The sequence below is a fragment of the Aythya marila genome, assembly GCF_965140915.1.
Source record: "Aythya marila genome assembly, chromosome: 1".
NCBI classification, from domain to species: Eukaryota; Metazoa; Chordata; class Aves; order Anseriformes; family Anatidae; genus Aythya; species Aythya marila.
Genome location: NC_139042.1, coordinates 125,355,396 through 125,374,632, shown reverse-complemented (window position 1 = coordinate 125,374,632; position 19,237 = coordinate 125,355,396). Strand labels below are relative to the sequence as shown.

General features: G+C 41.1%; 1 protein-coding gene across 1 annotated transcript in view; it reads left to right on the top strand.

The window, feature by feature from the left end:
* EPHB6 (EPH receptor B6) overlaps window positions 1-18,493 on the top strand; it is a gene marked incomplete at its 3' end in the record, with an annotated part of 56,887 nt that extends 38,394 nt beyond the window's left edge. Inside the window, exons 6-16 of the mRNA XM_082764188.1 lie at window positions 3,172-3,296; window positions 4,176-4,338; window positions 5,192-5,306; window positions 8,111-8,166; window positions 8,280-8,399; window positions 8,807-9,054; window positions 9,963-10,178; window positions 15,990-16,139; window positions 16,289-16,482; window positions 17,653-17,808; window positions 18,385-18,493. Coding sequence (XP_082620314.1) covers window positions 3,172-3,296; window positions 4,176-4,338; window positions 5,192-5,306; window positions 8,111-8,166; window positions 8,280-8,399; window positions 8,807-9,054; window positions 9,963-10,178; window positions 15,990-16,139; window positions 16,289-16,482; window positions 17,653-17,808; window positions 18,385-18,493 — 1,652 coding nt within the window. The remainder of the gene's footprint in view (window positions 1-3,171; window positions 3,297-4,175; window positions 4,339-5,191; window positions 5,307-8,110; window positions 8,167-8,279; window positions 8,400-8,806; window positions 9,055-9,962; window positions 10,179-15,989; window positions 16,140-16,288; window positions 16,483-17,652; window positions 17,809-18,384) is intronic.
* Between the last annotated feature and the right edge of the window lie 744 nt (window positions 18,494-19,237).

The window sequence follows — 19,237 nt, the reverse complement described above, 5'->3', positions numbered from 1 at the left end:
ATGTAGCATTTTCATGGTGCTCTAAATATTTTAAATCTACCATTGTGTGTTACCAGGAAGAATATTGTCCTGACATGTAGGAGAGTTACAGTTGACAGCCCATGAAAAATAGAATCCGGGAGCTGTATTTACCCAATGGTTAGACTGCATTATATCTTCCATTAGGTGTTATATGTGGTACTTGTGCAAGAATTTATCCATACACTTGCTATTTCATAAATAGTAATGCTAAAATACAAAAACAAACAAACAAACAAACAAAAACAAAAACAAACAAACAAAAAAACAGTCATTTTCAGACTTCCTTAAAAATCTGATCTCAAAAAAATGTTTGCTTTCAGTGAATAGTTGGTTCAATCAGGCCCTATGATTTCAGCTGCCAGTGGATTGTGTCATTAGGCATTAATCTTGCATGTCTCCATTTATAAACACTATGTGAAAATAGCAAAATTAGTAAAAGTGATAAATCAACAAAGAACTGGATGCATATATATATGAAACAAGCTCTGAAACCAGTGTTTCATTAACAAAACTGTTGATAGTTTGCATGCAAAGAAAAATACTCTTTTGGCACTTCGGTGGAAGCAAGTACAAGGTAGAATCATTACTACATTACTACTACCTAGACTTTAAGCATTCCCAGCTGCAAGGACACTTGATCATATTTACAATCCTCCTCACCAGTCTTCCATTCTGATCCCATCCTGCCCCCCTAATGTTCCACTTTTAACCAATTCCTCCCAACACCTTCCTCTAATGTAATGAGTTTCAAATTAGTGATAAGTAATGGCAGTTCTGCAAATCTGAAAGTCTTGAGCTGACTTTTAGAACAACCTATCAGAATATTTCTAAAGTTAGTAGACACAAGCTCATATTTGCTTTCTCATTTAGATTCATGCTTCCAAAGCCTTCTTTTATGTTTGATGACCAGATCCTTGCTTTGTACATAAAGGTGGGTTGAATTTATGTGGCAAGGTTTTGGTAGCAGGGGGCTGCAGGGGTGGACTCTGTGAGAAGAGTCCAGAAGCTACCCCATGTTAGACAAGGCAGCACCGAACAGTTCTTCAAGAACTGCTCCATTATCGATGCATACCACGGGGTCCATCTCTTGGGAGCAAACTGCTCCAGCACGGGACCCCACGGGCAGCAGCTCATCCCAGGCTCCCTGCTCCTGCATGGGCTCCTCTCCACATGCTGCAGCTCCGGCCTAGGGCCTGCTCCTGTGGGGGCTCTCCATGGGCTGCAGCCTCCTCCAGGCCACATCCACCTGCTCCACCGGGGGCTCCTCCATCCATGGGGGGGCTGCAGCATGGAGATCTGCTCCATGTGGGACCCATGGGCTGCAGGGGGACAGCCAGCTCCACCAGGGGCCTTTCCACAGGCCACAGGGGAACTGCAGCTGCAGCACCTGGAGCACCTCCTGCCCTCCCTCTGCACTGACCTTGGTTTCTGCAGGACTGTTTCACACTCCTTACTCTCCCAGCTGCTGTTCCCCAGCAGTTTTTTTCCCTTTCTTAAATCTGCTCTCACATAGGCACAAACATCACTTCTTGGCTTAGCTCTGGCCAGCAGCAGGTTCCTCTGGAGCCAGCTGAAACTAGCTGTTATCTAGCATGGGGCAGCTCCTGGATTCTTCTCACAGAGGCCACCCCTTCAGCCCCCCACTACCAAAACCTTGCCACATAAAACCCAGTACAGATCAGTTTGGGAAGAACAGCATCTCGTGGGAGGGACCCCATGCTGGAGCAGGGGAAGAGAGTGACTGTGAAGGAGCGGCAGTTACGAAGCATCATAGACTGACCACAGGCCCTGTTCTCTGCTCTGTTCCCCTTCGCCACTTGTGGGGTGGAGGTAGAAGAAGGTGCGTGGGGGGAAAGTGTTTTTAGTTTGTTTTTAGTTTCTCAGTGCTCTAGCTTGTTAGTAATAGTTAATAAATTACATTAATCTCCCTGTGCTGAGTCTGTTTTGGCCTTGACAATAATTGTTGAGTGATCTCCCTATCTTTATCTCAACCCCTGAGCTCCTTCTATCATATTTTCTTCACCTTTCCCTTTGACGAGGGGAAGTAAGTGAGCAGTAGTGGTGAAGCTCAGTTGCCATGCTGAGTAAAACCACCATAAAAGGAAAGTTGAATTTTCCCTACTATAATTAGTATCTGACACAGACTCTATGCACTAAATATCCTAGTAGAATATAGAAGGTTGACAGCTCCATCTGTGTAGTATATCAAGCTGGCCTGTTCACTAAAACAGAAATTTACCATGCTTTTTAAGAACAGACAGTAAAACCGCGTGTGAAGCTTCTATACATACACACTTAACAGTGACTCTGGCCCTGGAGCTGTTGGTTCCAGCCCATAGTGTTGATTAGAAGCCCATTCAGACTGGACTTCTGTGGCTTAATGACTTGCAGGGATACCAAGAGTCTCAAATACAACAGTAATTTTGCCATCTAGGTAACAGTCCTGCAGGGAATTGGCATGAGATTCAGGAACTAGTGTGAACTAGCCTTTAGATCAGGCTGTGAAAATTAGATGTTTTCATTCTTTATGATCTGCAACTGAACTGGAACCACTGAATGGAGGAATACTTCAAAGTCTGTTCCTTAACTCATCAGTCACCTCATCCTTTGACATCTTCTAGTTTGTAACAGTGATGTGGAAGTGAAAGACCTCTGTTGCTCAGGCAGGCATATTTCTTCCTCTCCCACCCACCCCCCAGGAAAGAATTACAGTCTTGGGGAGAAGCTTAAAAGAAGTGGTGTGCTCTGCTTTTGCTCTTGCCTCTATCATATTGTTTATTCAAGCATGATCCTTGAGCAAGGCAGTGGCATTGAATGGTCAATCAGGGATTCATCTTGCATGTAAAATTTTCAAATTTTGAAGCCCAAAATAATGTTCCAGCTACATTGTATACCATCAAAACTCCTGATCATGATCAGTTAGATGTGAGTTTCTTCATTTTTTCCATGAGCTGTCTTTGACTGTATCTCTCAGTAGAGTAAAATTGTAGATGGGTTTCTTCTCGTTATGTTACGAAATATTTCATAATGCAAATTAAGGGAAATTAAAGGAGAGTTTGACCTAAGTTTTTGAATTCATTATAATAAATATTCAACTACAGGTCTTTGTTAACGTTTTCTCTTTGCAATCTCTCCTCTCTTTCATTCCAGTCCCCTCTGCAGTCCCTATGATGCATCAAGTGAGTCGTACTACCAGTAGCATCACACTGTCTTGGCCTCAGCCAGACCAGCCCAATGGCATTATCCTGGATTATCAGCTACGCTATTTTGACAAGGTGAGAAGAGAGTGATGCAGTGCAGATTGTTATATAGCTGTTATGCAAAAGAAAAAGGGGAAGTCTTTCTGGTAGATGAACTCTTGGATCAGACTGGATAAGGCAGATAAAATGCTCCAGTTATGAGGGAAGAACAAACTATAGCAAGCACAGAAGTCCACAATACATAGTTATATTGTTATAACATCTGTCCATATGCATTTCCCAGCTTGGGACCATCTGGGGATGATGTTAAAAAGGGAGAAGACACATGTAGCTAAGCTAAAAAGCTGTAGTTGAAACAACTGTGTAAGTTTAGTACCACCTGATACAGAAAATAGTGGAAGGACATCAAGTTTCCAGATGTCTATATTAAAATTCTACTCACTGCAACATCCTGTGTTTTATTTGTGGAGGGAAATTCTGTGTCCCAATTTATGCCTGGATGAACATCTCTAAGAAATTTTGGGTGGAGGAATGCACTCTTTCATTTACTAAGTGGCAGATCCAAGTTACATGTTTATGTGCTGAAATTACAGGATGACAAATATATAGTTGTTCTCTATTCACATCTTTCATGACTCCTAATTGATTTAAGGGAAAGAGGTCCATAGAACCATTAAGACAAGCTCCCATTCCCTATATCTGATTTCTCATATAAATGTATGTGAATATATGATTATAAATATATGAACCTAGGTATAAGGGAATGAGAAGTAGCAGTAAGAAGCAGTGAATAGTGTGTGAGGAAGTCAGGTCTAGAATATCAAGTGGGGTTGGGATACTTTGTAATGGATTCAAATATCATTGGACCCACATGGAAACTAGCATTCCTTGATAAGAAAAGCCAGCTTAATGGGCAAAAGTCTCACATTCCTTTTTGGTCACTGACATTCACAGGCAGAAGATGAGGATAATTCATTCACCTTGACTAGTGAAACTAACATGGCCACCATATTAAATCTGAGCCCAGGCAAGATCTATGCCTTCCAAGTACGAGCTAGAACAGCAGTGGGCTATGGTCCATACAGTGGAAAGATGTATTTTCAAACTCTAATGGCAGGTAAGTGTACTCAGATCTGCACATGCCTGTCTTTCACTAGTGTATGTCACTGATTGTATTAGCATATTCTCTGGGAGGACTGCTACCAGACATTACTACTCAACTTGTGTGTCTGTATATTGGAATTTGCATATATGGATTTGTTCTGTCAAAGAAAGTTCATGGTGTCAGAGCATATTGTTTACATTCCCTTAGCCAATGCTACTTCCATATTCCCCTGCCCTACTCCTTGTTCTCATATACCTCCATGCTTCTGATCAGCAGGAAGCAGAGTGTGTCAGTAGAACTCTCTTTACAAGGGTATTAGAGTGCATAGCACTATATACTGCTCTAGTTTGGTCTCCAGCTGTCACAGCACAACTTACAGATGAATGCTCTGAAAGTCTTAAGGCAAGTAGTACACAGAACATATACACAGAACCTTACCATCTATCTAATAGTATCACCATCTATTCATGCAGAGACCTACATACTGCCTTGTGATGCCCTTTGGTCTGTATCAAATACACTCGTTTGTACTCATAAAGCTAAAGCAATAGGGGACAATAAGATCAAAGCCCAGGCTTAGAACTGGCTTACACTTAAATTGATAGTCACATGTCAGTGGACAAGGAAAAGTGTTTTGAGATGGAGTACTAGCTTTTCAGAAATAGGAAGGAAAGCACTGGAGAAGCACAATTGCAGGGGCAGAGCAATAATCAAGACAAACATTTGCTAAATTACTAGGACTAGCCTGGAAGCAAAAGGTCTGATAGGGTTGGAATTATGGGTGACTCCTAGGTGACCAGATGGGAAACTCTAATTGTTCCTGTCTTCTGCATTTGTGTGTGTATGTGTGTGTCTTCCTTGCTAGGGGAGCGCTCGGAGATGGTGCAGGACCGACTGCCACTTATCGTGGGCTCAGCACTTGGTGGTCTAGCCTTCTTGGTAATTGCTGCCATTGCCATCCTTGCCATCATCTTCAAGAGGTGAATTCCTTGATTTTCTCATGTGCCAGTGCCTGCACCCTAGACAGTGGAACTTTCTTGCCGTGGCTTCATAATCCATTCCCATGGGAAACAGCCCAATCTACATTTATTCAGATGTCCTTGAGATGACGTTTTCTAATTAAGGAAAAATCCTGCCCCATTGCACCCCTGTCAGAAGCCTCTCCTTTGGTAAACCGCTCATGTACTTAGCTAAGATTTGTCTAGGTAGCACTAAGAACACAATGGAAGCTTTATAAAGCTGGTGATCAAAAGGTGTTTAAATGCATCACTGTCAAGAAGTGACTGCAAATTACATTGTAATCAAGCAAGTGAAGAATGAAATGATGTGATGAAGCATTGGTGGAGTAAATATTTAGATACATTAATTAAGAAGGTGCTGAGGAACTGCAAACTATTCTTTAACCAAGGACTGAGAGTCTGTAGTTCATTTGCTGAAGAATAAAAGCTGTACATTTTACATGGTTCCATGGAACACAGACTCATGAAATATGTGTTAAAGAAATCAAACACCACTTTCCATTTTGGAAAGAAAAGAAAAAAAAAAAAAAGACAAGTCAATATAAAAATAGTCTGTCACAGTGGGAGAGCAGGGCAGAAGTTTTAAAAACAAAGAGAAGTAAAGGTGGCTAGCAGAGATACCTAGACGAACAAAAGTAAACAATGGCTGAGGAGGTGGAGGGGAAAGAAAAGAAACAGTCATCACCTACTTCATGAATTTATTGAAGTTTGAACTTAATCTCCCAGACTGTCCATAATGGATTTCTGTGTCTTGTCTACTCTGCCTCTGCGCAAGTGGAACATTTTAGATTTGTCTGTTGAACTAAAGAAAGGTATAAATACTTTAGAAAGTGACATCTAGTTTTAGTAATTTCTTTTTTTGTTCTCTTCATTTTTTTTTTTATTTTTTTTTTTTTGATATTAATTTGTTTTCTCCATTTGTGTGTATTTACTGTTAATATTTTTCATTCTGGAAAGGAGAAAATTACCAAATATTGTTATATTTGCACTGTTGCCTCCTTTTGTAGCTTTGAGCTGTTAAAATACAATTTCTTACAGCTGGGAATGTGATATTATGTGCACAACTCAATAAAGCATATATTTTCTAAAAAAGATGCAAATTAGTATTAGCAAATCTGTGTTGGGGGACAACATTAATAGGTTTCTGTAAATGTATATACATAAATAAGAAAAGTCATAAAAATAGTTTAATTTATACACAAAGGATTATGTAATAGTGATTCAGAAAAAGTAGATATATCAAATTTCTACTTAAAATTTGTCTTTGACAAGAAAAGGAAGTTTGATGATGTAGGAAATGAAGTCCATATGAAATGTCAGAAAAGACAGAATATATGTGGAAACAAATACAATAAATTAGTTTTGGTGCATATTGTCCAGCCAATACACAATGTGAAACACCTATTTTAGCTAATTGTTTTATTTTGTTTTTATGATACCAAACCATTAACATGTCAGGTGACCTATAAAAACCTGAATGTAGACCTGACAGAGTAGCACAGTTACAGCTTGTAGGTATGGGTCCCCAGTAAAGCCAATTTCTTTCAACAGCAGAAAGAACAGACTTTGAAGATAGAAATATCTGTGGTTTGGGAATTGTAGCAGAATTTTAAGAAATAAGCTCCACATGTGTGAATAATATATAGCTTCCTTATAGAATGATAGAATTAGATCTCTTAGTAAAGACAGATAACATTATCTTTCGTGAAATTCTGACTTCAGTTGCTAACTGAATCAGATTGAAGATCTTGTGCTGAAATTATAAAGTATATGAATGGGCAAGAATTATTGTATACAGCAGGAATACTATAGGAAAACAGGGTTTGATTTACAATGAATTATGTATATCAATGGCATAATTATATCAATGGTATAATTAACATGATTTTAAAAATATTGTAAACTAGCATGAATTGTACATCTTCAGGGAGAAAAAAAGCTGCTTATAAATATTGTTGTGAACAAAGGAAGTGACTGAAAAATAGACAATGTTAAGAGCAGAAGAAGAATAAGGTGAAAGTTGGAAAACATCTAGATCATGTGGGAAAGAATGACTTGAATAACACATATTTAAAGGAATAACAAAATTTGAGAAGTGCCAGTGCTGAGAATCACGTATGATTACTGTAATTTAGATGCTTATTTGCAATAAATATTACAGCAATAAAGACTGTACCTATTCTGATCTGCTTGTGTATAGATCACAGAACAGATTTCTGTCCATCTGTTTTTGCGTGGTTGGTTTTGGGTACCATAATAAAAGAATAGTCAAAGTAAATGCTGTTAGGCGAGAAGGAAGATAAATGAAGAAGTAATCTTGTGGGATGGAATTTATATGCTTTATGCAGTTGTCATTTGAATACATGGTTCTTAGAATGTTTCTGAAGAACTTAAAGGACATCACAGGAAATAGTTTCTATTAGTATTGAAAAGAATAATTTGTAGTAATTAAATGAAATTAAAATACGAATTTAACCTGAATACCAAGAAGACTTCCAAGACAGTAACATTAAACTGCAATTTTCTTTTTCAGGATACTGCTGAATTCCACATCATTTGTCATGTCTAAAGTGTTACACGATAGTGTAAAAACTACCAGACAGAAAACAAGCTAGCACTGGTTATGAAGAGATGGGCGGGATCATAACACTTATATTATATTGCTGAATTCAAAGATTCTCTGAGTCTTGCACTGAGAAACTTCCCCTAACATCCTAAGAGAGACTTGCATGTGTTTTGACATTCCTTTCTTTTATGTCCTGCAGTAAAAGACGGGAGACTCCATATACAGACCGCCTGCAGCAGTATATCAGTACACGAGGTAAGTGTTCTTGAGCAACAGATGCCAAAGGCCTATCTCTTCAGGAGTCACTAACACCCATTTCTCTCAGGGTCTTATTCTGGTGATGTTTTGGGCTGTCTCCTCTACTGCAGGACTTGGAGTAAAATACTACATTGATCCTTCAACCTATGAGGATCCCAATGAAGCTATTCGAGAGTTTGCCAAGGAAATTGATGTGTCCTTCATCAAGATTGAGGAGGTCATTGGATCAGGTAGTGTGAGCATCTCCAGATTTTGAAGCACCTTCTTGCCTTCCTTGATACCTGACACATTACTGTCCTGAAGTGTACCCAACCATGACATGTCAAGTGTTTCAGGATAGCTAACATTAATTTTTGCAAAATTCATCTTAACCTGCTTAAACTCAGATGCTGGCTCCAAATCAAATTTAAAAACACCCTTCAAAGACTCATTTGAATTCCTCATTTTGAACCTTGAACCTGAACCTGACCAGACTGAATTCAGAGCCTTTATTGAGAACTTTACCTTGACCCAAATTGTCCTGGTAACTATATTTCCAAGCGGTGCTTGGAGCCTTCCATATTAGAATGTTTTAGTGCAATTGACTAAACATTTTGCTCTGTTTCCTTACTTGAGGTGTGTTTCTTCCCCCCGACAGGAGAATTTGGAGAGGTGTGCTTTGGGCGCCTAAAACACCCAGGGAAACGTGAATGCACAGTAGCTATTAAAACATTGAAGTCAGGTTATACAGATGAGCAGCGGCGAGAGTTCCTGAGTGAGGCCAGCATCATGGGGCAATTTGAGCATCCCAACGTCATCCGTCTGGAGGGTGTGGTCACCAAGAGCCGACCAGTCATGATTGTTACAGAGTTCATGGATAATGGATCACTGGATTCCTTCCTCAGGGTACAACAACCAGAGTCCCCCACAACTGTTACCTCTTCACCTTGCGGTGTGCCATTCTTGATTCTGATAGTTTTGACTGCCCTTCCTCTTCCCCTATCACTACAAGTTCTCAATTGCCCTCTGCAGGTCCAATAGAAATAAAAGCAAATTACCAGGCTAAGTGGTTTTGTACCAAAATGATGAAAATATTCCAAATACTCACGCATCATATAAGATCTCTGCATTATTTTTGACCTTTCAAACTCATTGATATTAAACTGTTTATCTTTGTACATGGCCTTCTAGTTCGTATGTACATACTCCAAAATTTGTCTACTATTCAGGCTTAATTCCATGGAATGTTTTCAGGTGACTTCAAGTAAATAAACTCGTCATTATTCTTGGACTCAGAGTCTCCAGCATGTTATTTTTGTTTGTTTTTGTTTTAATAATGAAACAAAAATACAACATTTCTGTAGTATAGATGCTTCACTTCTTTTTTTATTGATTCAGATGGTAATTCAACCCAACTACTTTGGCAGGTACATTTTGAAGAGCACATGAACTCATTGTATAAAAAATAGAACTCATTGTAAAGATCTCAAAAAAGTAAGAACAGGTTTGCCTGCTCCCCTTTATTTAGCCATCTTAGTAGTTAATAAGAGACTAGATATAAGATGCTAAAGGATAATATGTCTACAATATGAGATCTGTCTTCAGAAGTAGATCACCAATGCCTGACTTTGAGATTCATTGCCTTAAGGCCATTTTCCTTCCTTGTTTGCTGTTCTTGAACCTTTAGAGTTTATCTGAAGATGTATGTTCTCTAACTTCATAAATCCACCTTATTAATGTGCTCTTTATTAGTCTTCCCTGTTGGTTTCATTTCCTGTGGTCATGAAAGCCTGTGTCTACCTCTTCACTTTCAGCAAAAGGAGGGACAGTTCAGTGTGTTACAGCTGGTGGGAATGCTACGAGGGATTGCATCTGGCATGCGCTACCTTTCAGACATGAACTATGTGCATCGTGACCTGGCAGCACGTAACATCTTGGTCAACAGTAACCTCGTGTGCAAGGTTTCAGACTTTGGTTTGTCCCGCTTTTTGGAGGATGATGCTTCAAATCCTACCTATACTGGAGCTCTGGTGAGTTCCTACTGTGGAGTGAGTTACTGCAGTGCTGTCGTCTATAAATTTGTTCTGTGTTCCTCCTTGATTTGGTGCACCCTATTTAGTCCATCTTGAGACCAGAGAGACCAGTAGGATGGAGCCTTCTACTTTGTGGGCTGTCTATTCCAAACCATCAGAGAACTGTAACTGAGTATCTGATCCACTCTGCCATGTGAAATAGAATCATAGAATGGCTTGGGTTGGAAGGGACCTCAAAGACAATCTAAATCCAAACCCTCTGCTATAGACAGGGATGCTACCCAGTAGATGTGGTTGGCCAAGGCCCCATCCAACCTGGCCTTGAACACCTCCAGGGATGGGGCATCCACTTCTCTTGGCAACCTGTTCCAGTGCTTCACTACCCTTACAGTGAAGAATTTATTCCTAAGGTCTAGTCTAAATCTGTCCTCTTTTATTTAGGATCATTTCCCCTTGTCCTATCATTATCTAATTGAGCAAAAACTCACTCTCCATCTTTTTATAAGACCCCTTTAAGTATTCACAGGTTGCAATGATGTCTCCCTGGAGTCTTCTCTTCTCCAGGCTGAACATCCACAGCTCTCTCAGACTTTCTTCACTGGAGAGGTGCTCCAATCCTCTGATCATCTTTGTAGCCCTCCTCTGGACTCGCTCTAACAGGTTCATGTCTTTCTTGTGCTGGGGGCCCCAGGCCTGGACACAGCACTCCAGGTGGGGCTTCACAAGGGCAGAGTAGAGGGAGACAATCACCTCCCTAAACTTGCTGGTCACACCTCTTTTGATGCAGCCCAGAATGCAGTTGGACTTCTGGGCTGCAAGCATGGAATATCAGTGCATTTCTTTATGGAATGATGGTGAATAGGACAAACTACATAAACTGGTTATCTTTTCCCTTTTATTGGCTTCTTACAGGAAATTAAAAGGACTGAAGGAGAGACTGAAACCTGTGCTACCACCTTTAAAGGAAAAAGGGGGGTGGTTTTTGTTGTATGGAAAAGATAACCAGTGTAAATATGTATGGGCTTACTACAAACCACCAAATTAACTTATTGCCTATGAAATTAAGGTGCCTGTTATACATACTACAAAAGTGGGGGGCAGATGGGGGAGAGTAACAGGTGGGTTGAAACTACCATTTAATATGCAGGGGATTAAGAAGAATTCAGTCAGTGAAAGGAGAGATATGTTTTAGATCTGTGTGTTTTGAAGAACTAACACTTCAGTCATTTCATTTGTCAGGTTATACCTGCAAGTCAGTAAGGTTGAGATAGAAAGAAAAAAGACTTAATGAAAACCTACTCAGTTTGTCTGTTGTTGGAGTTGCAGGTTTTGATTGTTTACATTATGAGTTATGGTTGTAGTGGACTCCCTCTTGAGGGGAAATGATGCACCCATCTGCAGACAGGATAGTCTTTTCAGAGAATTTTGTTGCCTTTCCAGCACTCAGGGAGGTCACTAGAGTACTGAAGAACTTAGTACAGCCTTCAGAGTATTACCCACTCCTGCTCTTTTGCTTATGTACCATCATATTGGTGGTGCATCAAGAAGTTTCAGGTCAATCAAAAGGGAAAGATTACTAAAAGGATTCAGGTGCTCAGGTAGTGTTTTTCTCTATCCTCCTAGTAAAGTGAAAGACACTGTAAGGAACAAGCAAGCTCAGGATATCAACATCTGTCTCCAACACTAGTGCCTTTGCTACAGTTCTGTTTTTTTTGTAACCATGGCAGATTCTCCAAGACACAATGTCTGCTGGGACCTGACAGGATCCATCTATCTAGATGGGAAAATGTTTATTTGCCTGTAAGCTAGCAGTACTGATTGAGGGGGCTTTAAATTGGATTGATGGGGGAAAGCTATACTGCCAGGAATGCTGTAGGCAAGTCATGGGAGCATTTATGCCTGTCCAGAGAGCACTGAGGGTTTGGGAGCCCATCTGAAATGCCTGTACAGCAATGCATGTAGAACAAAGAGAACTCTTTGAAAGAGAAATGGGAAACAAACAGGAGGAACTTGAAAATTCAGTCTGTTCCCAGATCTCTGATGTCATTGGTAATAGTGACACTTGGTGGAAGGAGTCCCCTTACTGGAGTACTGAGACAGAGGGCTATAATCTGTTTAGGAGAGATAGGCAGGGCAGATGAGATAGAGGAGTTGCAGTGTGTGTAAGGGAGAGGTCTGATAGTACAGCCCTTTCAGTTAGGAATGATGTGGTCGAAAGCCTCTGGGTAAGGGGCATGGACAATAAAGCAGATGTTATCATAGGTTTCTGTTGTAGTTCACCCAGTCAGGATGATAGTACTGATGAGTAATTTTATAGGCAATTAAAGAAATCTCTGGAACAGTAGGTCTTGTCTTTATGGACCTTGTCCAAATTTTTGATGAAATGAGGAAAATGGTCAGTAAAGTTGTTACCTTTGGTTTTAAGTGAGCAAATTTCAAACTGCTCAGGGAGTTATTTAGCAGGGTCTCCTAGGAATCTGCTTTTGAGGGCTTAGAGGTCCACATGAGATGGGTACTTCTTAAGATCCACCTTATAAAAGCACAGGAGCTGGCAATCCCACTGAGTTGTAAGTCAAGTAAGCAGGGCAGAAGACCTGCTTGACTGAACAAGGAACTTCTCTTGGAATTCAAGTAGAAAAAGAAAGTGTATGATCTCTCAAAGCAAGGTCAGGCCATATGGGAAGATTACAGAGCAGCAATTTACATTTGTGGGAAGAAAACATAAAAGAGAAAAACTCAACCAGAGTTGAAACTAGACAGATATTTCAGATAATAAAAAAGTCCTTTTTCAAGTATGTTAATAGCAAGAGGATGTCTAATGAAAATATTGGACTATTACTGGATGAAGTTAGTAACTTAACAAGCAAGGATCACAAAACAAGTGATGCACAAAGCGATCACTCACAACCCACTGACTGATGTCTAGCCAGACCTCGTGGAGCAGCGGTCTTCCCCCCACAGCCAAGTCCCCCCCTTTTTACTTTCCAGCATGATGTGCTGTGGTACAGAATAGCCTTTTGGCCAGATTGAGTCAGCTGTCCTGGTTCTGTCCCCTCCCAGCTTCTTGTGCACCTCCAGCCTCCTCGCTGGCAGGGCAGCATGAGAAACTGAAAAGTCCTTGACTGAGTGTAAGCACTGCTCAGCAACAACTAAACATCAGTGTGTGATCAACGTTATTCTCATTGTAAATCCAAAACATAGCACCATACCAACTACTAGGAAGAAAATTAACTCTATCCCAGCTGAAAACAGGACAACCATGACTGGGGAAGCAGCAACTTTCCATTTGTTAACACCAAAATTATAAGGAACCAGCTGTATCAGTTGAATGTTTCTAAGTCTATTGGGCCTGCTGGGATTCATCCTGGAGTACTTACACCTGCTTAGCAGATGTTATAGCAGGACCCTTCTCAATTATCTACCAAAAATGCTGGGAAGCTGGGGAGATCCTTGCTGCCTGGAAACTAGCCAACATTATCCCAATTTACAGGAAGGGCATGAAAGAAAACCCTGAAAATTACAGTGCTGTTCGTTTAATTTCAGTGCCTGGGAAAATTATGGAGAAAATTATCCTCCACTCCAATGAAAGACACTTAAAGAATAGGGCAATCATCAAGCCCAGCCAACACGGGTTCATGAAAGGAAAGTCCTTTCTTACTAATTTGATCTCCTTCTGTGATAAGATCACCTGCTCAGCAGATGAAGGGAAGGCAGCAGTTGTAGTTTTTCTGGATTTTAGTAAGGCTTTTGATACTGCCTTTCACAGTACCCTTCTGGACAAATTGTTCAATTGTGAGATGAACTAGTACATGGTATGTTGGGTGAAGAACTGGCTTAACAGTAGGGCTCAAATGTCTGCAGTGAAAGGAATTATATCTGGCTGGCAGCCAGTCACTAGAACTGTTCCCCAAGGCTCAATCTTGAGTCCAGTTATGTTCAGTATTTTTATCAGTGTTCTCAATGCCGGAGCTGAATGCATCCTTATTAAAACTGCTGGCAGTGTTAAACCTGGAAGCGCTGCAGACTCTCTTGAGTGACAAGAAGCTTTGCAGAGGGATCTAGATAGACTGGAACATTGGACCATCACAATACTATGAGAAGATGCTATAAAAATGCTATAAGACGGGAGATTCTTGTAAAATTGACAAGAACAAATGCCAGATTCTGCACTTGGGACTGAGTAATGCCAGACATAAGCACAGACTGGGAGATGAGTGGCTGGAGAGAAGCCCTGAAGAAGGGGATGTGGGGGTGCTGGTTGACAGTTGGCTCACTATGAGCCAGCAGTATACCCTGGCAGCCAAGAGGGCAAACTGTATTCTGGGTTGCATTACATACAACGTAGCCAGACAGTCAAAAGATGTGATATCCTCTAATTATTATGTGAGGGCCACAAAGATGGTCAAGGGGCTGAAGCACCTCTCCTACAAAGAAAGGCTGAGAGAGCTGGGGCTGTTCAGCCTACAGAAAAGAGAAGGCTTTGGGGTGACCTCATTGCAACCTTTTAGTACTTGAAGGGGGCTTATTAAAGAGATGGAGAGCAACTATTTGCTCAATCGGATATTGACAGGACAAGGGGTAAAAGCTTTAAACTAAAAGAAGGGAGATTTAGATTAGAGGTTAGGAGGAAATTCTTCACTCAGAGGGTGATGAGGCACTGGAACAAGTTGCCAAGAGAAGTTGTGGACGCCCCATCCCTGGAGGTGTCAAGGCCAGGCTGAATGAGGCCTTGGCCAACCAGATCTAGTGAGTGGCATCCCTGCCTATGGCAGGGGGGTTGGAACTAGATGGTTCTTGAGGTCCCTTCCAACCCAAGCCATTCTATGATTCTGTGGTATGATTATCTCACCACATACTGCATTGGTCCGGCCTCACTTGGAATATTGTATGCAGTTCTGGGTTCCACAATTTTAAAAGAATGTTAAGATACTTGAATGGATCCAGAGGATGGCAACAAAACTGATCAAAGCTCTGGAAGGCATGTCCTATGAAGAGTGGCTGAGGACATTTGGTTTGTCTAGTTTGGAGAAAAGAAGGCTAAGAGGTGACCTCATTGCTTTTTACAACTTCCTGAGGAGGGGTGGAAGGGAAGTGCTCATCGTTGCTTCTAGTGACAAGACGTGTGGCAATGGCTCAAAGCTCTGTCAGGAGAGGTTCGGACTAGACATTAGTAAAAACTTCTTTACCTATAGAGTCGTTAGACACTGGAACAGAATTCCTAAGAAGGTGTTTGATGCACCATGACTGTCAGTGTTCAAGAGGCATTTGGATAATGCTCTTAGTGATACACTGTAACTTTGGAGTAGCCCTGAAATAGTCTGATACTTGGACTTGATCTTTGTAGGTTCCTTCCAGCTGAACTGTTCAATTCTATTCTGTTCTATTTTATTTTACATGGTTTTAGATTTCCAAATCATTGAGACTTTCAGGAGGATTTGACTATCTGCCACTTCTCTAACGCTGCTAAGAAGAGCTATAAGAGTCAAATTCCATTACGCTAAGGATTTGTAGTTGTCAGGGGGCATGGTTCTGTTGTTTTGGTTAGTTGGTTGGTTGTGTGTTTTTTTTGTTGTTGTTGTTTTATTTATTTTTTTTTTGTTTTTCATCTTCATGTGTAGGTAGAACAAGGTAGAAACCTTTGGCATAGTTTAAATTTAAACTATCAATTTCTACAAGGCAACATTACTGAATTGGCACATCGTTTCAGAGTTGTGTCATGCTACTGGCCTCTGACCAGGCCAGTGATGTCATTTTCCCTGGTAGTTCTTATCTCACTAACATTCTGGTTACTCCCTGTCTGCTTTCTAGGGCTGCAAAATTCCCATCCGTTGGACTGCCCCTGAAGCTGTCCAGTATCGCAAGTTCACCTCCTCCAGTGATGTCTGGAGCTATGGCATTGTCATGTGGGAAGTGATGTCCTATGGTGAGAGACCTTACTGGGATATGTCCAATCAGGATGTAAGTTTGGGAAATGGTGGGAATGTGCATCTACCTTTCTGCTCTGTTTCAATTTGAGTAAAAAAAAGTCATACACTGCCAAGTGACTGAAGCTTGTTTGTCTTTTATTTTCCCAACTGTGATAAAACTTAGTTCTTCTTTTCCTGCAGGTAATTAATGCTATTGACCAGGACTATCGCCTGCCACCACCTCCGGACTGCCCAACTGTTTTGCACCTGCTGATGCTTGACTGCTGGCAGAAGGAGCGGGTCCAGAGACCCAAATTTGAACAAATAGTTAGTGCTCTAGATAAAATGATCCGCAAGCCATCTGCTCTCAAAGCCACCGGAACCGGGAGCAGCAGGTGAGATGATGATTTAGTGTAAAATAGTACATGTCTCTGGATAGGCATCATACGGAAAGGAAGGTAGTGAATCAGACATTTTTCCAATCCTTTCTTCTGAGGCTGAGATCAATTAAGAAAGGAAAATTTGCAGGGGATGGTTGGAAGAACTGTATATCTTGATACACTTAGTGAGTGATGAGGATGAATTAGGCGTTGTAAGTGCTGAATGTGAAGAGAGAGAAAGATCTTGATATGGTGAGGGAGCTTTGGGGATGGAGAGGATGAATGATTTCACAAAACTCTGTGATTGCAAGAGGTGATGAAGGATGAGAAGACCTTAGATTGTGGAGAAAAGAAATTCTCTAGCTAAAACTAATGAAAATTGCAGCTTGCATCCCACATTTTCCCATCTGCATTTTGCAGCCTGATGGAGGCAGGAGGTCAGCAAAGGAGAAGTCTTGGGGTAGAGGTGTAAATGGAGCCACAATTATATAGCTGTTGGACTGATGATGGAATTAATCCTGGTGGCCTGGAGGACTTCTGCCATGGTTATAAAACTTGGCCCACTGCAATACACTACATCCAAGGGCAAGGAGAAGTGTGTGGTAATGCCCAGTTTACTAGAAGCAGCACAGAAAGCGAGTTATGAGTTGCTTTGGGGCAGATTCAGATGCCAAGAAAAGTAGAAAATGCTAGTGATTTATCTGGCTTTCTACTGCTCTGTTACACCTGGTTTGTATTGGAGCCCAAATGACACCCTGTCTCCTACGTTACCTGCAGAGCCAAAGAGCACGTTCTGGAGAGGGGTAGCTAGTCACAGAGATAAAGGTACAGGGTCTCATCTTTGTGCCTTGGAAACCTCCTCACTGCAGCTCTTAACCCAGATGACAGGTCTAGACCCAGGAAGTGTGGAAAGATCTGGTGCAAGAAGTGTTCATGCCAGAGAGAGTATAAAATGGGAAGGAAAGATCAATTGCTTAAGTTGGATGGATTGTTTTTAGACAGAATAGGGAAGACAGATAATCTAGAAACATTCCGCCATCAAGGTGGGACTTTAGGAATCAGGTCATGAAGAACAAATATAATAATTTTGCTCCACTGTATGGTATCCCTCTCATAACTCTGACCTTACAAGTGTTGTCAACTGATGTTGGTAACTGGGGTTTTTAGAATCTGCCTCTTTTGCAGACCATCTCAGCCTCTCCTGAGCAACTCCCCTCCAGATTTCCTTTCACTCAGCAATGCCCATGAGTGGTTGGATGCCATCAAGATGGGTCGTTACAAGGAAAATTTTGACCAGGCTGGTCTGATTACATTCGATGTCATATCACGCATGACTCTGGAGTAAGTATAGAGGCAGAAAGAAGGAGATACTATGCGGAAAGTGAGAGGTATGGATTAAGGGCTATCTGAAAATATATATGCGTAATAAAGGGAGAGAGACTACAGAGAAAAGTAGCTACTCTTTCTTGCATTTTATTAGGGCCCCTGGATGCCCTCCATACCACTGTATATGTGCAATCTGTTTCTATTAGCATTAGAACTTGTCCCATGTAGACTACAAAACATATTGTCACTGTTATAGAGAGACTGTAACATCAGAATGTTCATGAGAGCTGACATAGGCAATAAGCACTTACAGGGGATTTGTAGAAGTAGCCATGCCCCTGCTAGGTTGAAGTGTTATGCAGAAGACAGGATCCATGAGAAAGCTTCTTTTTGTATCATAACCTTCAGAGTTATGCCCACACCCCTTCTACCCACACACATTTTCCAAGCAGAAGCAGAAGTCTTGTTAAGTGCTTCTCAGACAATGGCGAAATCCACATATATTGATATGTAGTTACAGGGAAAGGGACTGGGAATGTGCAGAGTAACAAGCCTGTTTTAACACTTTTTGCACCCTCTATTCTCTTGCAGAGATATCCAGCATATTGGAATCACCCTGGTTGGTCACCAGAAAAAGATACTTAACAGCATTCAGCTCATGCGAGTCCATTTGAATCAGCTTGAACGAGTTGAAGTATGATGTTTAAACCATCCTTACTCCATGGGTCTCAAATTCTGGAAGGGTTCTAAGAGAATTCAGAGGAATTTTCACAGTAAGAAAAAGAGATGGCAAGATGCTCCTTGAAGACTTAATGCACCCAGAGAGTGGACATTACGTGTCCCATTTCATCAACAAAAACAGAATCTTGCCATGATTTGAAAGCAGAGCTAAATAACTGGTGGCATTTAAATGTGGCTGACATCATATGTTAGGAGTAGATTGGGGGAGGGAACGTTATAATAACGTAGTGGGGAGCTGGAATAATAGTTTGGACAGATCACAAGCACCTGTTAGCTCTTCTCTGCTAACTAAAGGTATCAGATAACTTTACAAAGCCATTAGCAGGCTTTATCTGTGGCTGGGAGTCCAGCAAGGCTGCAAAGACATAGTAAGAGGTTACAAACAGTACCGTTTTTCCAAAAGAATGTCATCTTGATGTGAGAGAGGGCATCACTTGTGATGCCAGATTTATGGGAAAATCAATTCCACTTAGTGCACAACATGTAATAAGCAATGAGACCTGGTAATTTTTACAGAGGTTGAGAGTGAAGGGCTCAAAATTCTATGCCATTTCATGTGCAGTTCTTGGGTCTATTCCATGATCCAGGAGGGAAATTTACTAATCCACAGTGAGTCCTCGATGCTATGCAGCTTTATTTATGGCACTGCAATGGAATCAGACAGTAAGGATTCCTATAATCCATACTGCTGGATCTGCAAGTG